Source organism: Cicer arietinum, chromosome 3 (assembly GCF_000331145.2).
Source record: "Cicer arietinum cultivar CDC Frontier isolate Library 1 chromosome 3, Cicar.CDCFrontier_v2.0, whole genome shotgun sequence".
NCBI classification, from domain to species: domain Eukaryota; kingdom Viridiplantae; phylum Streptophyta; class Magnoliopsida; order Fabales; family Fabaceae; genus Cicer; species Cicer arietinum.
Genome location: NC_021162.2, coordinates 59,014,889 through 59,036,290, shown reverse-complemented (window position 1 = coordinate 59,036,290; position 21,402 = coordinate 59,014,889). Strand labels below are relative to the sequence as shown.

The following is a 21,402-nucleotide window of genomic DNA, read 5'->3' as shown; positions in this document are numbered from 1 at the left end:
TATATATATATATATATATATATATATATATGTGATTATTTTATAAGGATTTTTTAGACATAATCACATAGATGGTTGGTTGGCCGTTTTGTTTGCATGAGTTAAAATCTAAGGATTTGTTAGTAGTAGAAATTCGATTTGCAGCCATTTGATAGTGAGAGTATGAAGATGTGGAACAGAACACCCAATAGACAGTAGTTTAGGAAAATGCACTCATAGCTTTTTCTCAAACTCAACTCATATTTGTTTCTCGAGAGATGGATGTCAAAATGGGAAGTGGGTTAGGAAAAAATGGGGCAAGCCAAGAATCAAAAATTAGCAAGGAATGTAAATGGTTGAAATCTCCTAAAGAAATATTGAAGATGTCATTATGGGAGACACTGCGATGGGAGAGTTATTTCACATAAGGATCAAATGTGCTCTTGAAAATTCAATTAGGCATGGCATCGGATTGGGGTAGGGGCAGATTTTGGCTCCTCTACCGCGAATTTGACTGATCGAAGAAAATTTGCACTCACTCCTGTTTCATAACGGATGAAAAATTTAGACTTTATCTACTCATGCAACGGGGTTTGGGTTTCTTTACCCACAAACGTATCCATTCATATATAAAATTATAGATTTAAAAATCATATCTATTATAATTAATATAATAAAATAATTGTTATTAGATAATAATAAAATTAAAGCAGATTTTTTCCGCCCAAATCAAGCGGGTTTGAATGGATACATGCGGATGTAAGTTATGCTCTCATCCCTAAATCTAATCTATCTAAAACCAATCCAATTGAAATTGTAAAGGGTTGGAGAACTCTATGTAGTTTGAGTATTGTTAAGACTCAAAAACCTTAAAAATTCTTTATGTCCTTTTCCTTATGGAAACTAGATTAAAGGAGCTATAAATGGAAATAATAAATGATAGGTGTGAATTTTGCTATTGTTCGCTTGTCACTTATAATGGAAATGGAAGGAATAGAACATGAGGTTTATCTCTATATGCAAAAACCAGATTGACATATAGAGGATTTCTTACTATGTATGAATCATATTCTAGTTAATTGTAATATGGAGGAAAGTAAGGATTAAATAAGAAGAAGAAAACTTGGAATCTCGTCAAATGTCTCAAGAGCCAATGCAAGAGGCTAGTGGATTTGAGTTTTAAAGGATACACTTTACTTCATCAAGTGTGATTCATAATGAAGAAAATATTCATTGCATGATAGACTCTGATCAATAATTTAAACTTTATTTCTCATGAAATATATAACAAAGATGAATGAATACAAAAACTTAGGACTTTAAAGATGAAAATACAATTGTGTAAGAATGAAATGTAGCAAATGTGCAAGAAGTCTTTCTAGTCTTGTCAATTAAAAAAATCTTGAGAGACGCTAATTAAAGTGTGTGAAAGTCATTAGTATCTCAAATTAAATGATGTGTCAAATATTGATATGAGGTCATTTTTGAAATTTTGGTAGTGTCTTACTTTCCTAGATATATAGATAGATATAGTTCAATATATAAGAAGATAACATATATTATATTATATAAAATATGTTAACAGGGAAAGTAAATTAAATAATAACAACATTATGTATCATTTAATATAATATGGCATGGCATTAAACTATTTGAATTTTCATACCGTAAAATAGGTTCTTTTAATATTTTTAGAGAAATTTGTTGTCATTTTTTTCTGCACACTTATATATATTTTCACAAATGTAGTGCATCTTTGTCTTGGCGTATTATTAACATATTATTATGAATTAAATTTTCGTATATTCATATTATTATGAGTTTAATTTTAGTATAAGAATATAAAAAGTTTTACATCATTGATATACTACACTATATTTTTTTTTATTCATTACACTTATTTATTTGTATAAATTTTCATGTAACCATGATTAAAATTAAATATTTTTAATAATTTAACGATTGTAATTTATTGACAGCGTAAAAACTCTTTATAATAAAAATGTATTATTATGTTACATCTATTATCTATTATCTATTATAATAATTAAAATAGAACCCCCAAAATTTTTCATTTATGTCAGATCCTGCAATATTTGTCAACTCACTAAAATTCTAATGTGGCACATTCCAAATTCATCTTCTATTCCATTATGTTTTGTTTCTTCAATATATAATGCAAACATTTTCACTTGCACAAGTATAATTATTTCATATATTATATAAATTCAGCTTTAATTTATCACTCAATGACTCATCAATACACTTAAAAAGCTCTAATTACTCATAAAAACTTTCATTACAATAATTCATACATAAAAATACAAATCATTAAATATCATTACAAATTAGACTAATTACACACATCAAGATCTATGCCACATTATGTGTGACACACTCTTAGTTCACATCACAGATATTTCAATATTATTGTTTTTTCTATTGTCAATTATTGTTTAAGATCATATACCAATATTATTGCATAGGAAATGAGTTTTTTTCCTATGTTGAATGTGTCTCCCATAATATTTTTTCTTCTTATAATTAAAAAAACGCAAAGTATAATTGAAACAACAACAAAATAAATAATATTAAATATTTGGAAATGAAGAACATCTATCTATTTCATTATTGACTTGAAACTTTCTATGTCTTAAACATTCACAAACTTTTCTTGTCTATAATTTTTTTCAACCACTCTTGAAGTTTATTGACCGTGTCAAAATAATTATTTGAACAATTCCAAGGCACACACGAATGAATTTGTTTCAATATTTTGGATTTAACAAACTATCACTCACGAAAGAATATTATAATATATCACAAAACACACAATATTATTTAGTGCATGCTTAGATCGACAGTGAGATTGAGAAAATCATGATGAACATATAAAATTGAAAACCTAGAAAAGTACATAAATTTATAAATCTAGTGTTTCAAAACTAATATAAATTATATAAAATGAAGAAATATTATAGCTAAATGTATAAATTTAACAATAAAGAAATACATAATTATTTAACAAATATATTATTAGAAGAACCACTTAATAAAATCAAAAAGCTTGAATAAACCAATTCCACATTTAAATATATTTTACATTAATTGTATTAGTCAACCATGTTTTACTTTTTCTTTTGTACTAAAGTAAACCTAGCTTATACATAATTTTTCAAAATCTATGTCTTAAACATTCACAACACAAACTTTTCTTGCCTATAATTTTTTTCAACCATTCTTGAAGTTTCTTGACTGTGTCAAATAATTATTTGAAAATTCTAAGGCGCACACGAATGAATTATTTCAATATTTTGAATTTAACAAACTATCACTCACGAATGAATATTATAATATATTGTTTCAATAACTTGAAAAGTACATAAATTTATAAATCTAATGTTTCAAAATTAATATAAATTATATAAAATGAAGAAATATTATAGTTAAATGTATAACTTTAACAATAAAGAAATACATAACTATTTAGCAAATATATTATTAAAAAAACCACTTCAATAAAATCAAAAAGCTTGAATAAACCAATTACATATTTAAATATATTGTATATGAATTGTATTAGTCAACAATGTTTTACTTTTTCTTTTGTACTAAAACAAACTTAGCTTATACATAATTATTTAAAATCTATGTCTTAAACATTCACAAATTTTTCTTGTCTATAATTTTTTTCAACCATTCTTGAAATTTATCAAATAATTATTTGAAAATTCCAAGGCACACACGAATGAATTGTTTCAATATTTTGAATTTAACAAACTATCACTCACGAATGAATATTATAATATATCACAAATCGCACAATATTATTTAATTCATGTTTAGATCGACAGTAAGATTGACAGAATTAGGATGGACGTATAAAATTGAAAACGTGAAAAAGTACATAAATTTATAAATCTAATGTTTCAAAACTAATATAAATTATATAAAATGAAAAAATATTTTAGCTAAATATGTAACTTTAACAATAAAGAAATACATAACTATTTAGCAAATATATTATTAAAAAAACCACTTCAATAAAATCAAAAAGCTTGAATAAACCAATTACATATTTAAATATATTGTATATGAATTGTATTAGTCAACAATGTTTTACTTTTTCTTTTGTACTAAAACAAACTTAGCTTATACATAATTATTTAAAATCTATGTCTTAAACATTCACAAATTTTTCTTGTCTATAATTTTTTTCAACCATTCTTGAAATTTATCAAATAATTATTTGAAAATTCCAAGGCACACACGAATGAATTGTTTCAATATTTTGAATTTAACAAACTATCACTCACGAATGAATATTATAATATATCACAAATCGCACAATATTATTTAATTCATGTTTAGATCGACAGTAAGATTGACAGAATTAGGATGGACGTATAAAATTGAAAACGTGAAAAAGTACATAAATTTATAAATCTAATGTTTCAAAACTAATATAAATTATATAAAATGAAAAAATATTTTAGCTAAATATGTAACTTTAACAATAAAGAAATACATAACTATTTAACAAATATATTATTAGAAGAACCAATTCAATGAAATCAAAAAGTTTGAATAAACCAATTCAAAATTTAAATATATTTTGTATGAATTGTATTAGTCAAGAATGTTTTACTTTTTCTTTTGTACTAAAGCAAACCTAGCTTATATATAATTATTCAAAATCTATGTCTTAAATATTCACAAATTTTTCTTGCCTAGAATTTTTTTCAACCAATTTTAAAGTTTCTTAACTGTGTCAAATAATTATTTGAAAAATTCAAAGGCACACACGAATGAATTGTTTCAATATTTTGAATTTAATAAACTATCACCCATGAATGAATATTATAATATATCACAAATCAAACAATATTATTTAGTGCATACTTAAATAGACAGTGAGATTGACAGTATTAAGATGAACATGTAAAATTGAAAATGTGAAAAAGTACATAAATTTATAAATCTAATGTTTCAAAACTAATATAAATTATATAAAATAAAGAAATATAACTTTAACAATAAAAAAAAAATATAACTATTTAACAAATACATTATTAGAAGAACCACTTCAATGAAATAAAAAAGTTTGAATAAACAAATTTCACATTTAAATATATTTTGCATGAATTGTATTAGTCAACAACATTTTACTTTTTTTGTTTGTATTAAAGCAAACCTAACTTATATATATAATTATTCAAAAATATATTTACCTTTAAGTACATAAACACTTGAATATATTTTACTATAAAACAAAATTAACATTACTTTTAAATTACATATTATTGTTATTTTATACTCAATAATATATTAAATTCTATCGCGCAAATCGCGGGTTAGTATATAGTTTAACTTACTTTTCATAATATTAACAACTATTATAACATTTTTCCTTTAAAAATAGTTATACATTTTCTTTGATAATAACGTAATATAAATACATTTAATTGCAATGTCATATAACATATTGTGAAAGTGAAACACATAATTCACCGAGTAAAAATAACATTGCATTAACTTTGATTTAGTCAAAATCACGGAGAATGTTAAATTGTAATTGAAAAGAAACTATCAGGTCAAAATTATCACTATTTAAAGTGGAGAGCCAAAATTATAAGATCATTGAAAAACCAAAAATATAATTTAATATTTTAATAAAAAAGAAAATATTTATTTGCATAAATAGTATATATTCTTTTGGTTTTAAATTGACGATATATTAGTAATGTTGTTTACAGAATGTCACTTTGAAGTTTATACAATTTTTAAATTTTGAATACATTTAATTGCAATTCCATAGAATATATTATGATATATATATATATATATATATATATATACATAAGAATGATGATAAAAAAAAAACATTTTTTTGTATAAATTAATTATATATTCTTTCAGTATTAAATTTATTATACTTTAACAAAGTTATTTATAGAATGTCACCAACAAAGGTAACTGTTAATTTTATAAGTTATCCGTTCGTTTTATTTTCCAAATAAGTGATATACATTTTCTTGATGAATGGATATATAATCATCATTTAATTCATAATATAAAAATTGTATTTATATATATATATATATATATTTATATATATATATATATATATATATATATTTAATTAACTAATATATTTTCTTTTAGTTTAATTGGTTTTTCTTAGGATGCCAGAATGAGTATCATTTTCTAACATTATTTGCTTTTGTTTTAAAAAAATTATTTAAAAATGAACCAAACATAAATATGAATAATCTACGGCAACACGTGAAATCAATAAATGTACATATATGTATATAATATAACAAATAATTCTTATGCAATACTCATTTAATAATCTTTGAAGTTTAATAATTTTTAAATTCTGAAAACATTTTTCCTTCCAATTTTGTTTGAAAACATTTAATTGAAATACTAGATAATATATTGTGACGCATGATCATAGGAGTGCTAGTAATTTTTTTGAAAAAAAGAAGAATGAGAACATTTATTTGCATACGTTGCTTGATTATTATTTTTTGCTTAATTTGATAATATTTAATTGAGTTGTATATATTGAAAGTCACCAACAAAGATAAATGTTACTTTTGTTTTTCAATTATGCACAAAGATAAATGTTACTTTTGTTTTTCAATTATGCACATGATTCTTTTGTTTGAATAGTATTTAGTGAGATCGAAACTGATTTTGCGAAAAGGGGAAAGGCATGGAACAACATTGATGTTTTGGGTTTTTGAAATTTTTGAACTGGGCTAGAGATTTACATGAATTCAGTTTGTGTAAGAGTAAATTAATGATATATCACGTGAAATGAAATAATGTAGAACTACGCAAGTTGAGTTTATGCATTAGCTCAACATCTTGGGCAGCAACAAGAAGTAAAATGGGAATGACAAATACAACGAGAACAACGACAATTACAACAACAACAACATCAACAAGCGCAAAAACAACATTAGACACAACGTGGGGAGTAGAGATAACAACAACATGTTGAGGCAAAATTCCAAATTAATGTTTTGATGTAAACAAACAAAGGTTAATTAAAGACTATAATTATGATTATAAATGATGTATTAATTTAACATGTGTTTTTTATTGTAACAATCCAAGATATGTACTAAGCAATGCAAACAAAAATAGTAAAAGAAAAAAGCAAACAATGAACAAAACAGAACAAAGAACGTTCTTGACAAATTCTAGAAAAACCAAGAACGTTCTCCACTTTTTTTCATTTTCATCAAGCAAGTTCAAATCATCTGTTAATGCAAAGAAAACTCTTGTAAATTACGAATGCATTTCCAGTACATCTACAAGGAATATACAACTCTCACATCGGCATAAGAAACACTCCAAAAGATCAAAGATTAAAAGGAACGACTCAAAGTAAAAGTAACAAATGATCATTCTCCAATATGGTAACTAGGGATGAGAATAGGCTAGGCCGTCCGTTAGGGGTCTACTATGGTCGGGCCTACTTATGGCCTGACCTATTTAATAAAAAGGCTAGGTTTAGGCAATTTTTAAAGTCTATTTATTTAAATAGGTCAGGCTCAGGCTTATAAAAAAGCCTATTAGGTCTGACAGGCCGACCTATATATATTTTATTATTTATTAATATTATTTATTATTATTATATTAATAATATTATTTCCTATTTTAAATTCTACCAATTAAGCAATTACTCAGTAAGCATTCCATATTCAGTATTTGTTCCATATTCGGTAGCATTCTATATTTGGTAGTCATTTCATATTTGGTAGTTGTTCAATTAGTCAATCACTTAGTAGTCTTCCATATTTGTTTAAAAGGTAATAATGAGTGTGTTTGTTTCAGAAAAAAAAAATCTATTATTTGACACAAAAAATTATTTTTTAGGGTTTAAAGGATGTTTGTTTCATATTTTTTAAAAATTATTTTAAATAGGCTTCTAGGTCAGGCCAGACCGAAAAAAAAGCCTATGATAGGACGTAGGCCAGGCTTAGACCTAAAAAATAAATCGTAGGCCAGGCTCAGGTCTTTCAAAGCCTGGCCTGCCCTGACCTATTCCCACCCTAATGGTAACATCAGCCTCCAAAATAATAAATATTCTCCAGCATATTACAATTAATCTCCAACATAGGGACATCATTCTCCAGCATGTTAACAACAATCTCCATAATGATAACATAATTCTCCAATATAATAACATCAATTCCCATAATAATAACATCATTCTCCAGCATAAGTACATCATTCTCCAATTTGTTTTGCACGAATCAAAAGGTAGTCTTAATCTGAATACATTAAACACATTTCTGATATGTTTGTGTGTATAAACAAAGGATCAACACAGTAAAAAATGAGAAGCTACAGATCAAACATTATTATCACATAAGCAAAAATGCAGAATGTTAAAGTCTAGAACATTCATAGTTTAAAAAGTATGGTATTTGGTCAAAACTGACACATGACAACTAAACACTTTTCAACTGTCAAAATAGTTGTCGTCAACCTCCTTGTTAAAATGAATCCCATGCTCAAGGAAAAATCAGAACTTCAAGTGATGAGAAAATCCATTACTTACATACACTTACATACTTGAAAACTTCTCAATTGCAAACACAAGATTCAGTTATGTTTTCCTCTTCAAATATTAGAATCATTCCACTGAATTCTTTTATCAAGAATCTATTCTCAAACACGGTTTGAACATACTCAGATTCTACAAATATATTTAAATCATTATGGTGTAAACTCAAGACTATAAGAGTTGTTTATAATTTGAGTAGTTTGTAGAAAATAACTTTACAGTTAAAAGGTGAATTGTAAAATTCTCTCTAAAGATTGATAGGAGATCTGATTGAATCTATTTCTAGGTGGAAAGGAATTGTTGTTACAGATCAAGGTTGATCTGAACAAAACGGTGTAAAACCAAGAACGTTGTTCGTTTGAACGCTTAGTGGAAAATTTCACAGTTGTGAGGACTGGACGTAGTCCGAGTTGGTGAATCAGGATATATCATTGTGTGATATCTTTTCCCTTATCTCTAACTTCTTTCAGTTCTTTTGATTTTCAAGTTAAATAGATAAGCTAAACTGCTAATTTTAACTAACAAAAATCGTTATCTGTTTTCTATTTCCAGAACCAAGAACGTTCTTCATTTTCTGTTTTCACAACCAAGATAAATCTTGAGTTATTTTCTTAAGTTTTTAACAGAAAATTTTAAATAGGTAAATTTATAATTCAAACCATTTCTTTGTAAATTGACATTGCTATTTCACAAGAGACACAACAAGAATAGATCGATCAATATCATCAGGTTAATGAATATTTTGGTGGTATTGTTGATACATTTGCCCTTAGAACATTTGGTGACCATGTGCCACTCGACTTTGGGACGAAGTGATAATTTTCTCGATCATATTAAATTTTTAATAGTTGTTGTCATATTGTGTTTTAACTTACTTTTTTTCCCTTCAGTTATTTCAGGATCGTACTGAGTTAAGAGTATTTAGCAATGAAAAAAATTGAAAGAAGTTTTCATTAAACATGAAGAGTGGATTAGTTGGTTAAGAGTTCAAGGTTATATTCGTCGCAAAAATGTTATTACAAAATGATCGACAAAGGGAACATATTTGTTTTCGTAGAGAGGTGACATTGAAACACCAACAACTTCTATGTTCCGATTAGGGAGAAGACGAATACACTTGATGATGTTTACTCACTTATGCATTTACCCATTACTGAAAAATTCTTTACTGTCACAATATTTTTAAAAAATGAGGCAGTTAAAGTATGCAATCAACATTTTCAGGACTAGTTTTGGGAGATTGTTGCAAGTGTGGTTCTACTCTTTTTGATTGGTTACACACTCTTCAAATACAATAGTGCATTTGTTGTCAATTATGCCTACCTAGAATGCTTATGAGACTTCGACTCGTGTGGATGATACACTTGTGGTGCTGCTGTTTTTAATGGATATTCACATTTTTTAGTCGAAGTACATCTCACAGGTTTATGATTCTTATAAGGTCTATATTTTTCTATTCTTTCACAACTAATATTTACTTTTGTCTTTGTTCTTGGTCATGCTGTGGCAGTTTCAAATCTAAATATGACAATGACAATTCCATTTTTTCTTCCTAACATTTCTAGCTCATCTTAATAAAATCATCTTTTATATCAACAACATGTTGGTGGTAATACATCAGTCAAATCCACCATACCAGATTCAACACCATCATTCATTTCTTCGTCAATATTGAGTTCAATATTAAAACTCATTGCGTCAAAATCAAATTTCAAATTATGATACATTTCGTCAAAATCATGTTCCAGACCTTCATATATTTTGTAATCATTATTTTCTCCTTGCGTAGCGCATGTAAATTCTTAAATTACAGAACGTACATTACAAAATGGTACGTGATTTAACTTTGTGTACAATGTATTATTTACAACGTACATGAAAGCAATTCACGTAAAACTCTCAAATTTTGAAGAAAAAAATATATGAATTCAAACGCATATCAATATACATACTTTGTTGATGGCTTTAACCATAATAAGAAGAGAAGAGTTATAAGGTATAAGTTATGATTGAAGAGTATGAGTTGCGTTAAAAAAATTGAGGTAAAAATTGAGGTTAGTTTTGCGCTGCCCAAACCTAACCCTGAACTTGAATATTTTATTCCATAGCATATCATTCAGCAACCATGCACCTTTAAATTTTCATAGCACATCATTATTTTGACTTTTATTCGTAATAAATATGGTACGATTAGATAAGATACGGACATGAAAAAAAAAAAAGAATCGATATGTGAGATTGACACGTGTAAGACAAGTACAATAAAACTAATTCTTATAATTTTAGGTATCGCAACTTAAAATTTTAGGTTTTTTTTGAATTCAATGAAATCGTCATCTAAATTTATTTTAAAATAAAAAAAAATATTAAAAAAATATTTTAAAAAAAATAATATTTGAAACTAAAATTTGAATTCGATAGTTGATTATATAAGGAATGTATTAACGCCTTACGATATCTATAAAAAAAACAGTTATAAATTAGTGTTAACTTATATAAATGCATTTTTCCTTTTTTTAAATGCAAACATAATCTTTTACAATAATCTAGAGATAAAATTGTATTAAAAATATAAGAGAAAAAGTTATGAGTATGAGATATGAATGTGAGATATTATGTGGCGAGTGACGGTGATGAAGAGAGAAAAAAGGGTAAAATAGTAAAAGATATTTTAAATATTTTAATTTTATGAAAATTTGATGGAGTGTAGATAATAAAATAAATGAGGTAGGTAGCGAAATTGTCTATTATTTTATTTTTCAAATTAAATTATATGCATTATCATGATATATATATATATATATATATATATATATATATATATATATTATAATTGCTTCAATATTTAAAATATGAATATATATTTATTTATTATTTAAAAACCAAATATGAATTATGGAGAAAGTTAAATTGATTTTGGAGCAACTCTTGACAATAGCCAATGATTGAAAAATGTTACTTTTAATATAATATGTTGGATAATATACAGTTAATATATAACAAATGTGTATGGAAATGAGCTATTTTCACGCTAACATATTTTACCGTTATAATATCTTTTGTTTCTTATGTGGAAGTCCTTCAGCTTGTTTGGATATTTTAGATCGAGTAATATATTTAATTTAATTTTAGTTAATGTATTAATTTTTTATTTTTTTAATTTGTTTTTTATTTTAATTTTAAGTGATAATTTGATTTTTTATGTTTTAAAATATCAATAATTTTATTTTGTTTTCTACAAATTTTTTAAAAAATTTCAAATAAAACTCATAAAATTAATTATCATCTTCAATATAAATACAAATTTCATCAAATTCATAACTTAAATATTTAAATAAACTCATATTTTCATTCTTTATTTGATGAATTTGATGTTGTTGGAGATAAAAATATGAGTTTATTTAAATATTTGAGTTATGCATTTGATAAAATTTGCATTATATCGAAGATGATAAATAATTTTATGAGTTTTGTTTTAAAATTTTGATGATTTTTTTTGATTTTTTGTAATAAAAAGATAACATTATTGACATTTTAAAATATAAAAAATTAAATTGTCACTTAAAATTAAAATAAAGGACCAAATAAAAAAAAAAGACTAAAACATTAACTAAAATTAAATTAAGGGACCGCAAATGTTATTTAGCTGATATTTTATTTTGTTGGTTTTTCAATATTAATCTTATTGATGATTGCAATTTTTTTACAATATGATATTTCTTTGTCATATTACTTTCTTTAGTATCTCAATCAATATGTATATGTCACCTGATATAATCTTATTTGATTTGACGATTCACAAACATATTTTACATTTTTTTTTTCTTTTGTAATTAATATTGGCGAGGTTATAGTAGATTTTAATGTTTTGATTTATTTTGTAACCGCAATTAATTGTTAATATTGCTATTTTTAGAACTTTCCTTTTATCTTTATCTTAATTTTTTCATTTTATTTAGATTTTATTTTTTTTACTTTCATGGTATTTTTTTTAGTCTTAGAAGACTCTGATTTACTTAACAAATTAGTCATGACTATTCAAAATTTGACTAGAAAATAATTAAAGTATGATTTAAAGTTATTTCTTAAGATAATTTAAACTTTATTAATTAACCATATTTTTTGGAGTTAATTAAAGTCTGAACAAGCATTATTTAAGTATGGCAGTTTAGAGTTAATTATTTTATTATTTTTATCTATATTTCAAAAAAGAAGCTTACTTACTTAATGCAATTTGAAATTAAAAATACTAATCCATCATTAATTTTGTAATATATAAAATAATAATATCAATCAAGTGGTTGGACTTTATTGATAGGTATAATAAATTGATCGAAAGTTCTCGAATTCAATTTCAATTAAAAAAAACTATAATTAAACTTTAGCAAAATCTCATTTGAATTTTGAATTAATTGGACCTTTTATTTGAGAATCGAAGATATAAAAAAATAAAAAAATAGTAATATAATGATATCTTTTATTTTATCTTTTACATATATCTTATTCACTTAGTTTGAACAAAATATCACAAATAACTAATAATTAAATTAATCGAAGTATAAATTTTCTAGCAAAAGAAGATTTGCTTACTTCTCTGAATTTACGTTTCTTTAATTAAAAGTATTCTATCTACTGATCTTAGATGATTAATTCTCTTTTCTTATTTTAGTTAATAAACAAACTTTATTTTCATAAAAAAAAATTAGGCTAAATTACATATGCGGTTCTTTAACTTAATTTTAGATAACGTTTTAGTCATTTATATTTTTTTTTCCGAGTTAGTCCTTTATTTTAATTTTAAGTGACAATTTGATATTTTATGTTTTAAAATGTCAACAATGTTGTCATTTTTTTTACAAAAATTTTAAAAAATCATCAATTTTTTTAAACAAAACTCATAAAATTCATTATCATCTTCAATAAAATACAAATTTAATCAAATTCATAATTTAAATCTTGAAATAAACTCATATTTTCATTCTTTATTTGATGTTGTTGGAGATGAAAATATGAGTGTATTTGAATATTTGAGTTATGAATTTGATAAAATTTGTATTATATTGAAGATGATTATTAATTTTATGGGTTTTGGTTGAAAATTTCAATGATTTTTTTGAATTTTTGTATAAAAAAAGGATAACATTGTTGAAATTTTAAAACATAAAATATTCAATTGTCACTTAAAATTAAAATAAAAGACAACTAAAAAAATAAAAGACTAAAACGTTACCTAAAATTAAGTTAAAGAACGCGAATGTAATTTAGCAAAAAAAAAAAATTAACAATTAAGTTTTTTTAATTACTTGTTTAACATGACAAGCTTACGGAGAGAGTATAGACTAAACTAAGACCCGGTTCGGTTCATCTTGACCGGCCCAACTAGTCCAAAACACACTCCGGTTCAGTTGCTGCTTATTCGGATTTTGTCTTTCACTTTTTCTTCTTCTTCTTCTTCTTCTTCTTCTTCTTCCTCTTTCTCTTCTTATCTCGTTTTCACATAAACACTTTCTCTCGCTTTTTTCTTCACACCTCAAAAAAAAAAAAAAAACAAACACACCGACCCACTAATACTACATAAAACACACCGACCCGAATTGAACGAGTCAAGTTCAGCTCCGAACCCGTTTAGCATGTACGATGAATCTGTAAGTGCTCGATTTCAATTCCATTTCTCTTTCTATTGATGGTTTAATCGTTGTAGTTGAAGCTTTCTAGCTGTCACAATTAGGGTTTTGTTCACCCCCTTTTACTATGAAGGATTATGATTAATTTTTGTTGTTGATATTTTAGGGTTTTGAAGTATTGAGCTCTATTGTTTGATTTTGAATTGGAGGAGAAGGGAAGTTTAAATAGGGTTAGGGTTTTTCTCTAAAGTATTGGTTTTTAGCTTGAGGGTATATTGGAGAATTGGATTTATCTAGGGTTTTATTTGAGAGGGGGAAGATAGGTTTGGGTTAGAGGATAATGTGTATACTGTGTGTGATTCAGAAGTGCTCTCGCCGGGTTGCTACAATGCTACCTTGGTTGGTTATTCCGTTGATAGGTTTGTGGGCACTTTCTCAGCTCCTACCGCCAGCTTTTCGGTTTGAGATTACTTCACCTAGACTGGCTTGTGTTTTTGTGTTATTGGTTACTCTCTTTTGGTATGAGATTTTGATGCCTCAGCTTTCGGCTTGGCGGGTGAGGAGGAATGCTAGGCTTAGGGAGAGGAAGAGGTTTGAAGCTATAGAATTGCAGAAGCTTAGGAAGACAGCTACTAGGAGGTGTCGTAACTGCTTGAATCCTTATAGGGATCAGAACCCTGGTGGGAGTCGGTTTATGTGTTCATATTGTGGGCATGTTTCGAAGAGACCAGTTTTGGACTTGCCTGGTTCACAAGAGTTGCAGATTTCGAATTCTGGTATTGTTAAGGATTTGGTTGGAAAAAGTGGCAAGATGTTGAATAGCAAGGTTTGGTCTGAAAATGGGTGGATGTGCAGTCAGGACTGGTTGGAGAATGGCAATTGGGTTGGTGGGTCTGTTCTAGGAAATCCTATCAACTGGAGGATGAATGGAAGTGGCAGGAGTTTTGGAGGAGATGAACACTGTTTGTCATCTAGGTCATATTCTAGTATTTTGCTCTTTGTTTGCAGACTTTTGGCATCATTTTTCTTGAGCATTAGATGGATTTGGAGAAAGATATTCAGAATTAGTTTAAGGGAAGAACGTTTGTCTGATGCTGAACGCAGGGCACTCTTGGCAAAAAGGGGTGAGAATGGGGAAAACCTGAATGAAAGTAGAGGAGAAAGAGCACGCAGGAAAGCTGAGGAGAAAAGACAGGCTAGACTAGAGAGAGAACTTTTGGAAGAGGAAGAAAGGAAACAGAGGGAGGAGGTCGCAAAGTTAGTGGAGGAGCGTAGGAGGCTGAGAGATGAAATAATGGAAACTGAAAAAGATAGCAGCAAATTATCACACACCAGTAAGGAGAAAGACCGTAGGAAGGAAGCTGAAAAGAAGCGTCAGGAAAGAAGAAAAGAGAAAGATAAAGGGTCTAGTAAGAGCAATTCTGATGTAGAAGAGCTGGAAAAAAGGGCTAGCAAAGAAAGTGAACGAAAAAGGGACTTTGACAAAAAGAGTGAAACTGATTATAGAGAGAATCAGAAATCTGGATTAGAGTGTGGCAAAGGACAGAGTACATATACTATACATAGTAATTTTTTTGCTGCAAACAGTTATAACCGAGGAAGTACTGGGACAAGGTACCTTGATCGCATGCGTGGTACAATTTTGTCTTCTTCAAAAGCACTTGGTTTTGGAAAGGGTGCCAATCTTCCTGCCACTGTGGTGAAAGAAAGCAAGTCTAACAATTCTGTAGATCATGCTCATACTGCTGCCAGCAAGAGAGATATGCTTCCTCCTGAACGTCCGACTGCTAAATCCAATTTGAATGTAGATGATAAGAATATCAATCATTCTGTAAGTTATCACGCTTACTATCTCCTTTTATTTGCCTTTTTATTATACTGTTTTCTGACTTTGGTGAAGGTTGGTATATATAGGATTACTAATTTTCTATTTAAAGAAAATTTTTAAACTTAAATGGATTCTACCGATCAGTATTACATCCAAATGTCTCGTTTTTAACTACTTCCTGGTTTTTTTTTGTAACATTCTAAAAATTCAATTCCTTGAGATCTATGAAAATTATATGGTGCTCTATTTAGTATTATTTTCTTGTTAAGTATGATAAACTTAGGCAACATGTCACAATTTCTTATAAAGAAAATGACCATGATGATTAATCCTTGCAGGTTCTCCCAGAACCACAGCCATGGACTGCACCTAAAAAATCATGGCAACAATTATTTACTCGTTCCTCATCTGTTCCTAAATCCTCAAATTCAAATGTAATATGTAGACCAAATTCCAAAATTCAAGTTGAAACCAAAAGCCCTCAGTTATCTAGCCAGTCACCAGTTGCACAATCATTTAACAATCCAATTCACTTCGGTCTTCCATCACCATTTAATATTTCTACTCAGCTTAATGGTTCAACCAGTAGTAGTCTAGGTTTTTCTCCTGCAATTGAACCCTTATTCTCTCCTGTTGTAAATACATCACATGACTTTAGACATGATGAGCAAGAGCTTTTTGAAGACCCGTGTTATGTTCCAGATCCATTATCCTTGCTTGGTCCTGTTTCTGAGTCACTTGATAATTTTCAGTTGGATTTGGGAAGTGGCTATTTGAAAGACACAAAAGTAATTAAGCCTCGCTGTTTTCAAAACACATCTGGTACTGGCGTCAACAAGCCATCTCCCATTGAGTCCCCATTGACCCGAGAAAAGAATAACTGTTCTAATAAATTTTCAAGTATACCCCAGGCCCAAGACATACATGCATTTCCGTTGGATGATGCTGCTGCAATTGAGAAGGGAACATGGCACATGTGGAGTACTTCACCTCTTGGTCCGGAAGGTTTAGGTTTGGTTGGTGGCCCAGAAAGTTGGCTTTTATCCTCACAAAGGAACGTACCAACCAATGGCGACTGTATGCTCCCAGCATGTCAGAAGACTATGGCTTATGTTTTTAACAACGACGATAACTTAACTTCCAGTACCCATCCTCCGCAAAATGTTTTTTTAGCTAATGGTAAGAGTGGTGGGACATTCAACCCTGTTGCAGTTTCAAGTGGTTTTGATCCTTGGTTACAAAATGGTCTCTTTCCACCTTTATCCAGGGGCCTTAAAACTCATGAGAGTGCTCAGAATGAAAGGATGTGTGGGAGTCCAATTGGATCTGCTAGCAACAATGTGCTTGAGTGTTCTCAAACTAACGGTTGGTCCAAGTGAGTAAAGAACTTTTTGGCCTAATTTTGCCTGTTGTATGATTAATTTAATACGTCTGTTGTTTATGGATCTAGCCGCTGCTAGAATATTAAACTGCTATTGTATTTGTTTTATTCTTTTAACTTCAACATCATTGTAGTTAGTAGGCTGTTTCACAAGTTATGGGTTGCTGAGACGTAGAACTTAGTCAATCAAAATGTAGCTTTAATAAGATGCTAAACTCTCACTATACAGAGCAGTGCATATTGCTCTAGGGCATTTTTGAATGCTGATGAAATCATTTTAATATTTCCTACAGAAAGCAGGCTTATAAAGGCAAAGTGAGATGCAGTGCATCTAGTCTAGTAGGAAGTGCACTAAACAAATTTATATGCATTTCATGTTTTGAATATGAATGAACGATGTTTTGATGTGCATTAATTGTTTACTGTTTGACTACTAGCATGTTGCATACTCTAATAATAATGTGGCAGGGGGAGGGCTACTTGTTTGAGTGTAAAACAAGATATAGCATTTTGTGTGTTCCATTAACAGCCTGAGTTTTATGAGAGAAGAATTGCGAGTAGCAAATTGGACAGGGATCAGAGTTGAATTAAATTGAAACAGATGCTTTCTATGTGTTCTTATAGAATAGAAATAGATAACCTAATTGAAATAGAAACCTGTTATGATGTTATGAAGGAAATGATTAGATGCATAAAATATAGGCAAAGAAACTATAGGATTCAGCTGTTAATAGCCTTAATTACGCAGTTTCATTTAGTAAAATTGGATATAGTTGCAAAATAAATGATCATGTGGACACATCTCTATGATCATTTGCTGATTTAATCATGAAATTAAGTGATTGGGTATGTACTGCATCGGGGGTGGGACAATTTTTTTGATTCTCTTTTGCCATTGATTCAATCATGAAGTGGTATATTAATATGTAATTGGTAAATTCTAGTTGTAGTCAGTTTTAATATCCTTCCTGAATATAGCTTAGTAGACAAACAACATCAGCAAAATTGTCATAATCTGCTGACTTATTGAACCAGATAAACAAAAGAAACAAAAAAATCAAAATGGAATTCAACATGCATGTCTTGCGACTTGCAAGGCCGTCTTGTTTTTTGTATGATGATATTGACTTCTTTTAACTTCACTCTGGTACGGACATTGTCCTGGATGTGTTGTTGCTTTAGAATATCCATTTTTAGTGTTATTAAAAACAGTTTAAAACTCATGTTCTCACTGGTTGTTCTGTTACTTTGCAGAAATGAATGGCCTGTACATGGTTCTGTGGAAAGCATAAAGAACTCATCAGCTGCAAGGTCCCATAATGGTAGTCCACAATATCCAACATCAGATGTACATTCATTTTGGTCATATGATTAGAAAGATGATAGTGACAGGGTTAGAGGGACTTGATAAACACAACTGTTCTCAAGGCAAACAGTCTCCTGTTTTTTTTTGGGGGGTGGGGGAATTTAGAATACTTGAGCGCATTGTATCTTCCTTTCTTGTTTATGAAGGAAGATCGGTGTTTACTTAAAGTTAGCAACGATAGGATTACATGCGCGTTGGTGCATGGTTTTCTGACTCAGGTAACAGAGGTGTCCCCTTTTTTATATGAAATTGTTCTTTGGAGATTGGAAGTTCACATTCCCTCCCTTGTCACTTATCTTCAATTATGACATCTTAATGAGAAAATAAACTTATACTAACATGATCAGCTTCCGCAGAAGAAATATTTATTGTTTCTGCATCTTATTGTTTATCATCTTATTCACAACTTGCCCCAAGTGGGATTGATTTGGCCAAGTCCTGCTAACACAATGTAAACGAAAAGGTGTTGAAATAAGTTAATGTTATTTTACAGAGTCAACCAGCATTTGTTTTCTAAATGACACATTTAAAAATGTACCTTGAATTAGTCATGCATAACTAGAGATGGTTTGGTCATTCATAACTAGTGTGAGTTTAGTCTTGCATAACTAAAGATCAGTGTCAAGTTCAGTTGCGTTTGCTTTTAGAAGTTATACTAAAAGTGTCACTTGTTAAAAAGTCAAAGTATTTTATCATATTTAAAAATAATTGTTGTCAAGAGCTCTCTACTATTGGGGTTATGAATATAACAACAAGTGTCATATTTTTGCATTGGGCATCATTTTATGAATTGATGACAAGCTTTAAAGCCCTAATAATAGGTATTATTATTAAAAAAATCCCTAATAGGTAGTTACTGATGAAGATTGTTTATGAAAATAGAGTTAGTTAATGATCAAATTGAGAGGCCTTGTATATTTTTGTAAAGGCATAAACTGGTTGAAAATGATTGGGATTTTCTATTTAAGCTCGTATTAGTATAATATTTCAAAAATTATAAAAAATATTTCCGACCTGCCGGATTCGAACCAGCGACCTAAGGATGGCTATTCGGTATGATACCAACTACAGTCCTCCGCTCTACCAACTGAGCTAAGGTCGGGATGATTATTAATTACAAATGTTCATAAATAGCTTTCAAGGAATTAAGTGCTAATCATACGATGCACATTAATATAATTTTTTGATCGGACACACTTATTTTATTTTTATTTTTTTGTCTTAGGCACACTCTAATATTTTGAATTTTAACATTTTTTATATTCAGCAATTTATATTAGTAATATTTACCTTCAATAATATATACCTTCTGATTCCATGGATAAGAGCAAAGTCTTGCTTTAAATAAGAGATTGTGTAGAGACTGAATTAAAAAGCACAATTTAAAAAAAATTCTTAATGTTTTGACGAAGAAAAAGAAGAATTCATTATTTCATGAGTTGCTGTCACACTCTTGGCTAAGAGCTAAGAGTAAAACCTAACGCCATCTCTCTTGTCTTTTTTTTTTCCCTTATTTAAAAGAGATAATTTAAGATTAATTTTTTTTAATCTAAAATCACTCATTTAAATATAAATTCTTTTATTCATTCTCATTTTTTTATTTTCAGTCTAGGTACTATGATCTGATTTCATGTCTTGTTAAGATGTTCACTTGGTTCATATAAACATATTTGTTTCGATTAAGTGCGGACTAAATAAATGACTTTGGAACGTTCCAGCACCGAATACATGAATACTTCAGACACTAATTTTCTTCTTCTTCATATTTGTAGGTTTTGCCACGTTTGTAGATATTGTGATGTTCTATACTATTAATCTCGATGTTGTGTGTTTATTCACAGATTTATCATGTTTGATTTTATCTACTTTGAATTATATTGCTCTCGATAGATATAATTTTTATCAATTTAAATAAATGAATACTGTTTTTAGTAAAAAAAAAAAAAATGAATGGCTGCTACACTATTTAGGTTAAAAATTTCAAGCATTTGTCTTCTTCTTTATCCACCAAAGAGCGGTATATATAAATATTTTTTTTTATCTCGATGTATTTAAATAAGTGGTTTTTACATATATTTAGTTTGTTTTTGTGTTTTGTCTGGGATTCGTCGTCTAAGTGCTACATTAGTTTGTTCGCTGTGTTGGTGTGACATTATTTATTTTCCTATGTTGTTGCAGTGTTCCTTTAGTTTACATTAATTTTGTGAATATGTGTCTCAAATCATCTAACTAAAGTTTGTTAAGCTTTAGTGGTTGTTATAACTACCTTTAGCCAAGTTAGTTATGATAGGTGGTTATAGTTAGTTTGCTTGTGTATACTATAAATAAAGCTGTAATATTGCAGCAACTATAATGTGGTTGTAGTAACAGTAAGAGCTAGAAACTAAGAGAGACATAAGCCGTTCGTGATTCATAGAAATTTAGAGTAAAAAGATTAAAGGGAGAAAAAGAAAGATTGAGAGAAAGACTAGTATTGCTGATTCGTAAATAGTGATAGATAATAGGAGATCAATCTTAAGAAGACTTTAATCTTATAAAAGTTCAATCATTAATAGTGGATTAATCTTGCTTGTTTTCCCGTGATGTAGGTCTCATGAATTGAGATCAAACACATAAATTCTTGGTGTTATTCTT

At 28.3% G+C, this 21,402-nt stretch overlaps 1 protein-coding gene and 1 non-coding gene across 3 annotated transcripts; one reads left to right on the top strand and one right to left on the bottom strand.

The window, feature by feature from the left end:
• The first annotated feature begins 14,022 nt into the window (after positions 1-14,022).
• Positions 14,023-19,106, top strand: LOC101490566 (uncharacterized). Of its 2 annotated transcripts, XM_027332617.2 has the most exons (5): positions 14,023-14,214; positions 14,360-16,024; positions 16,360-17,200; positions 17,289-17,396; positions 18,657-19,106. In XM_027332617.2, exons 2-5 carry the CDS (start codon positions 14,534-14,536, stop codon positions 18,692-18,694), a joined length of 2,478 nt encoding a protein of 825 aa, XP_027188418.1. In that variant the 5' UTR covers positions 14,023-14,214; positions 14,360-14,533; the 3' UTR covers positions 18,695-19,106. The 2 variants fall into 2 exon arrangements, with proteins under 2 accessions (XP_027188418.1, XP_004492539.1); XM_004492482.4 differs by having other exon boundaries at positions 14,024-14,214; positions 16,360-17,396; positions 18,657-19,059.
• Positions 19,107-19,776: 670 nt separating this feature from the next.
• TRNAY-GUA (transfer RNA tyrosine (anticodon GUA)) lies at positions 19,777-19,870 on the bottom strand. Its single transcript has 2 exons — positions 19,834-19,870; positions 19,777-19,812 (listed from the first exon to the last, which is right to left on the bottom strand). It is a non-coding gene; the product is annotated as a tRNA-Tyr (tRNA).
• Positions 19,871-21,402: the final 1,532 nt, after the last annotated feature.

Excerpts from the sequence above, each read along its gene's own strand:
- LOC101490566 (XM_004492482.4), top strand. The coding sequence starts at position 14,534 with ATGTGTATACTGTGTGTGATTCAGAAGTGCTCTCGCCGGGTTGCTACA. Across the intron at positions 16,025-16,359 it reads ATAAGAATATCAATCATTCT|GTTCTCCCAGAACCACAGCC; the intron begins GTAAGTTATCAC and ends TAATCCTTGCAG. Across the intron at positions 17,397-18,656 it reads CAAACTAACGGTTGGTCCAA|AAATGAATGGCCTGTACATG; the intron begins GTGAGTAAAGAA and ends GTTACTTTGCAG.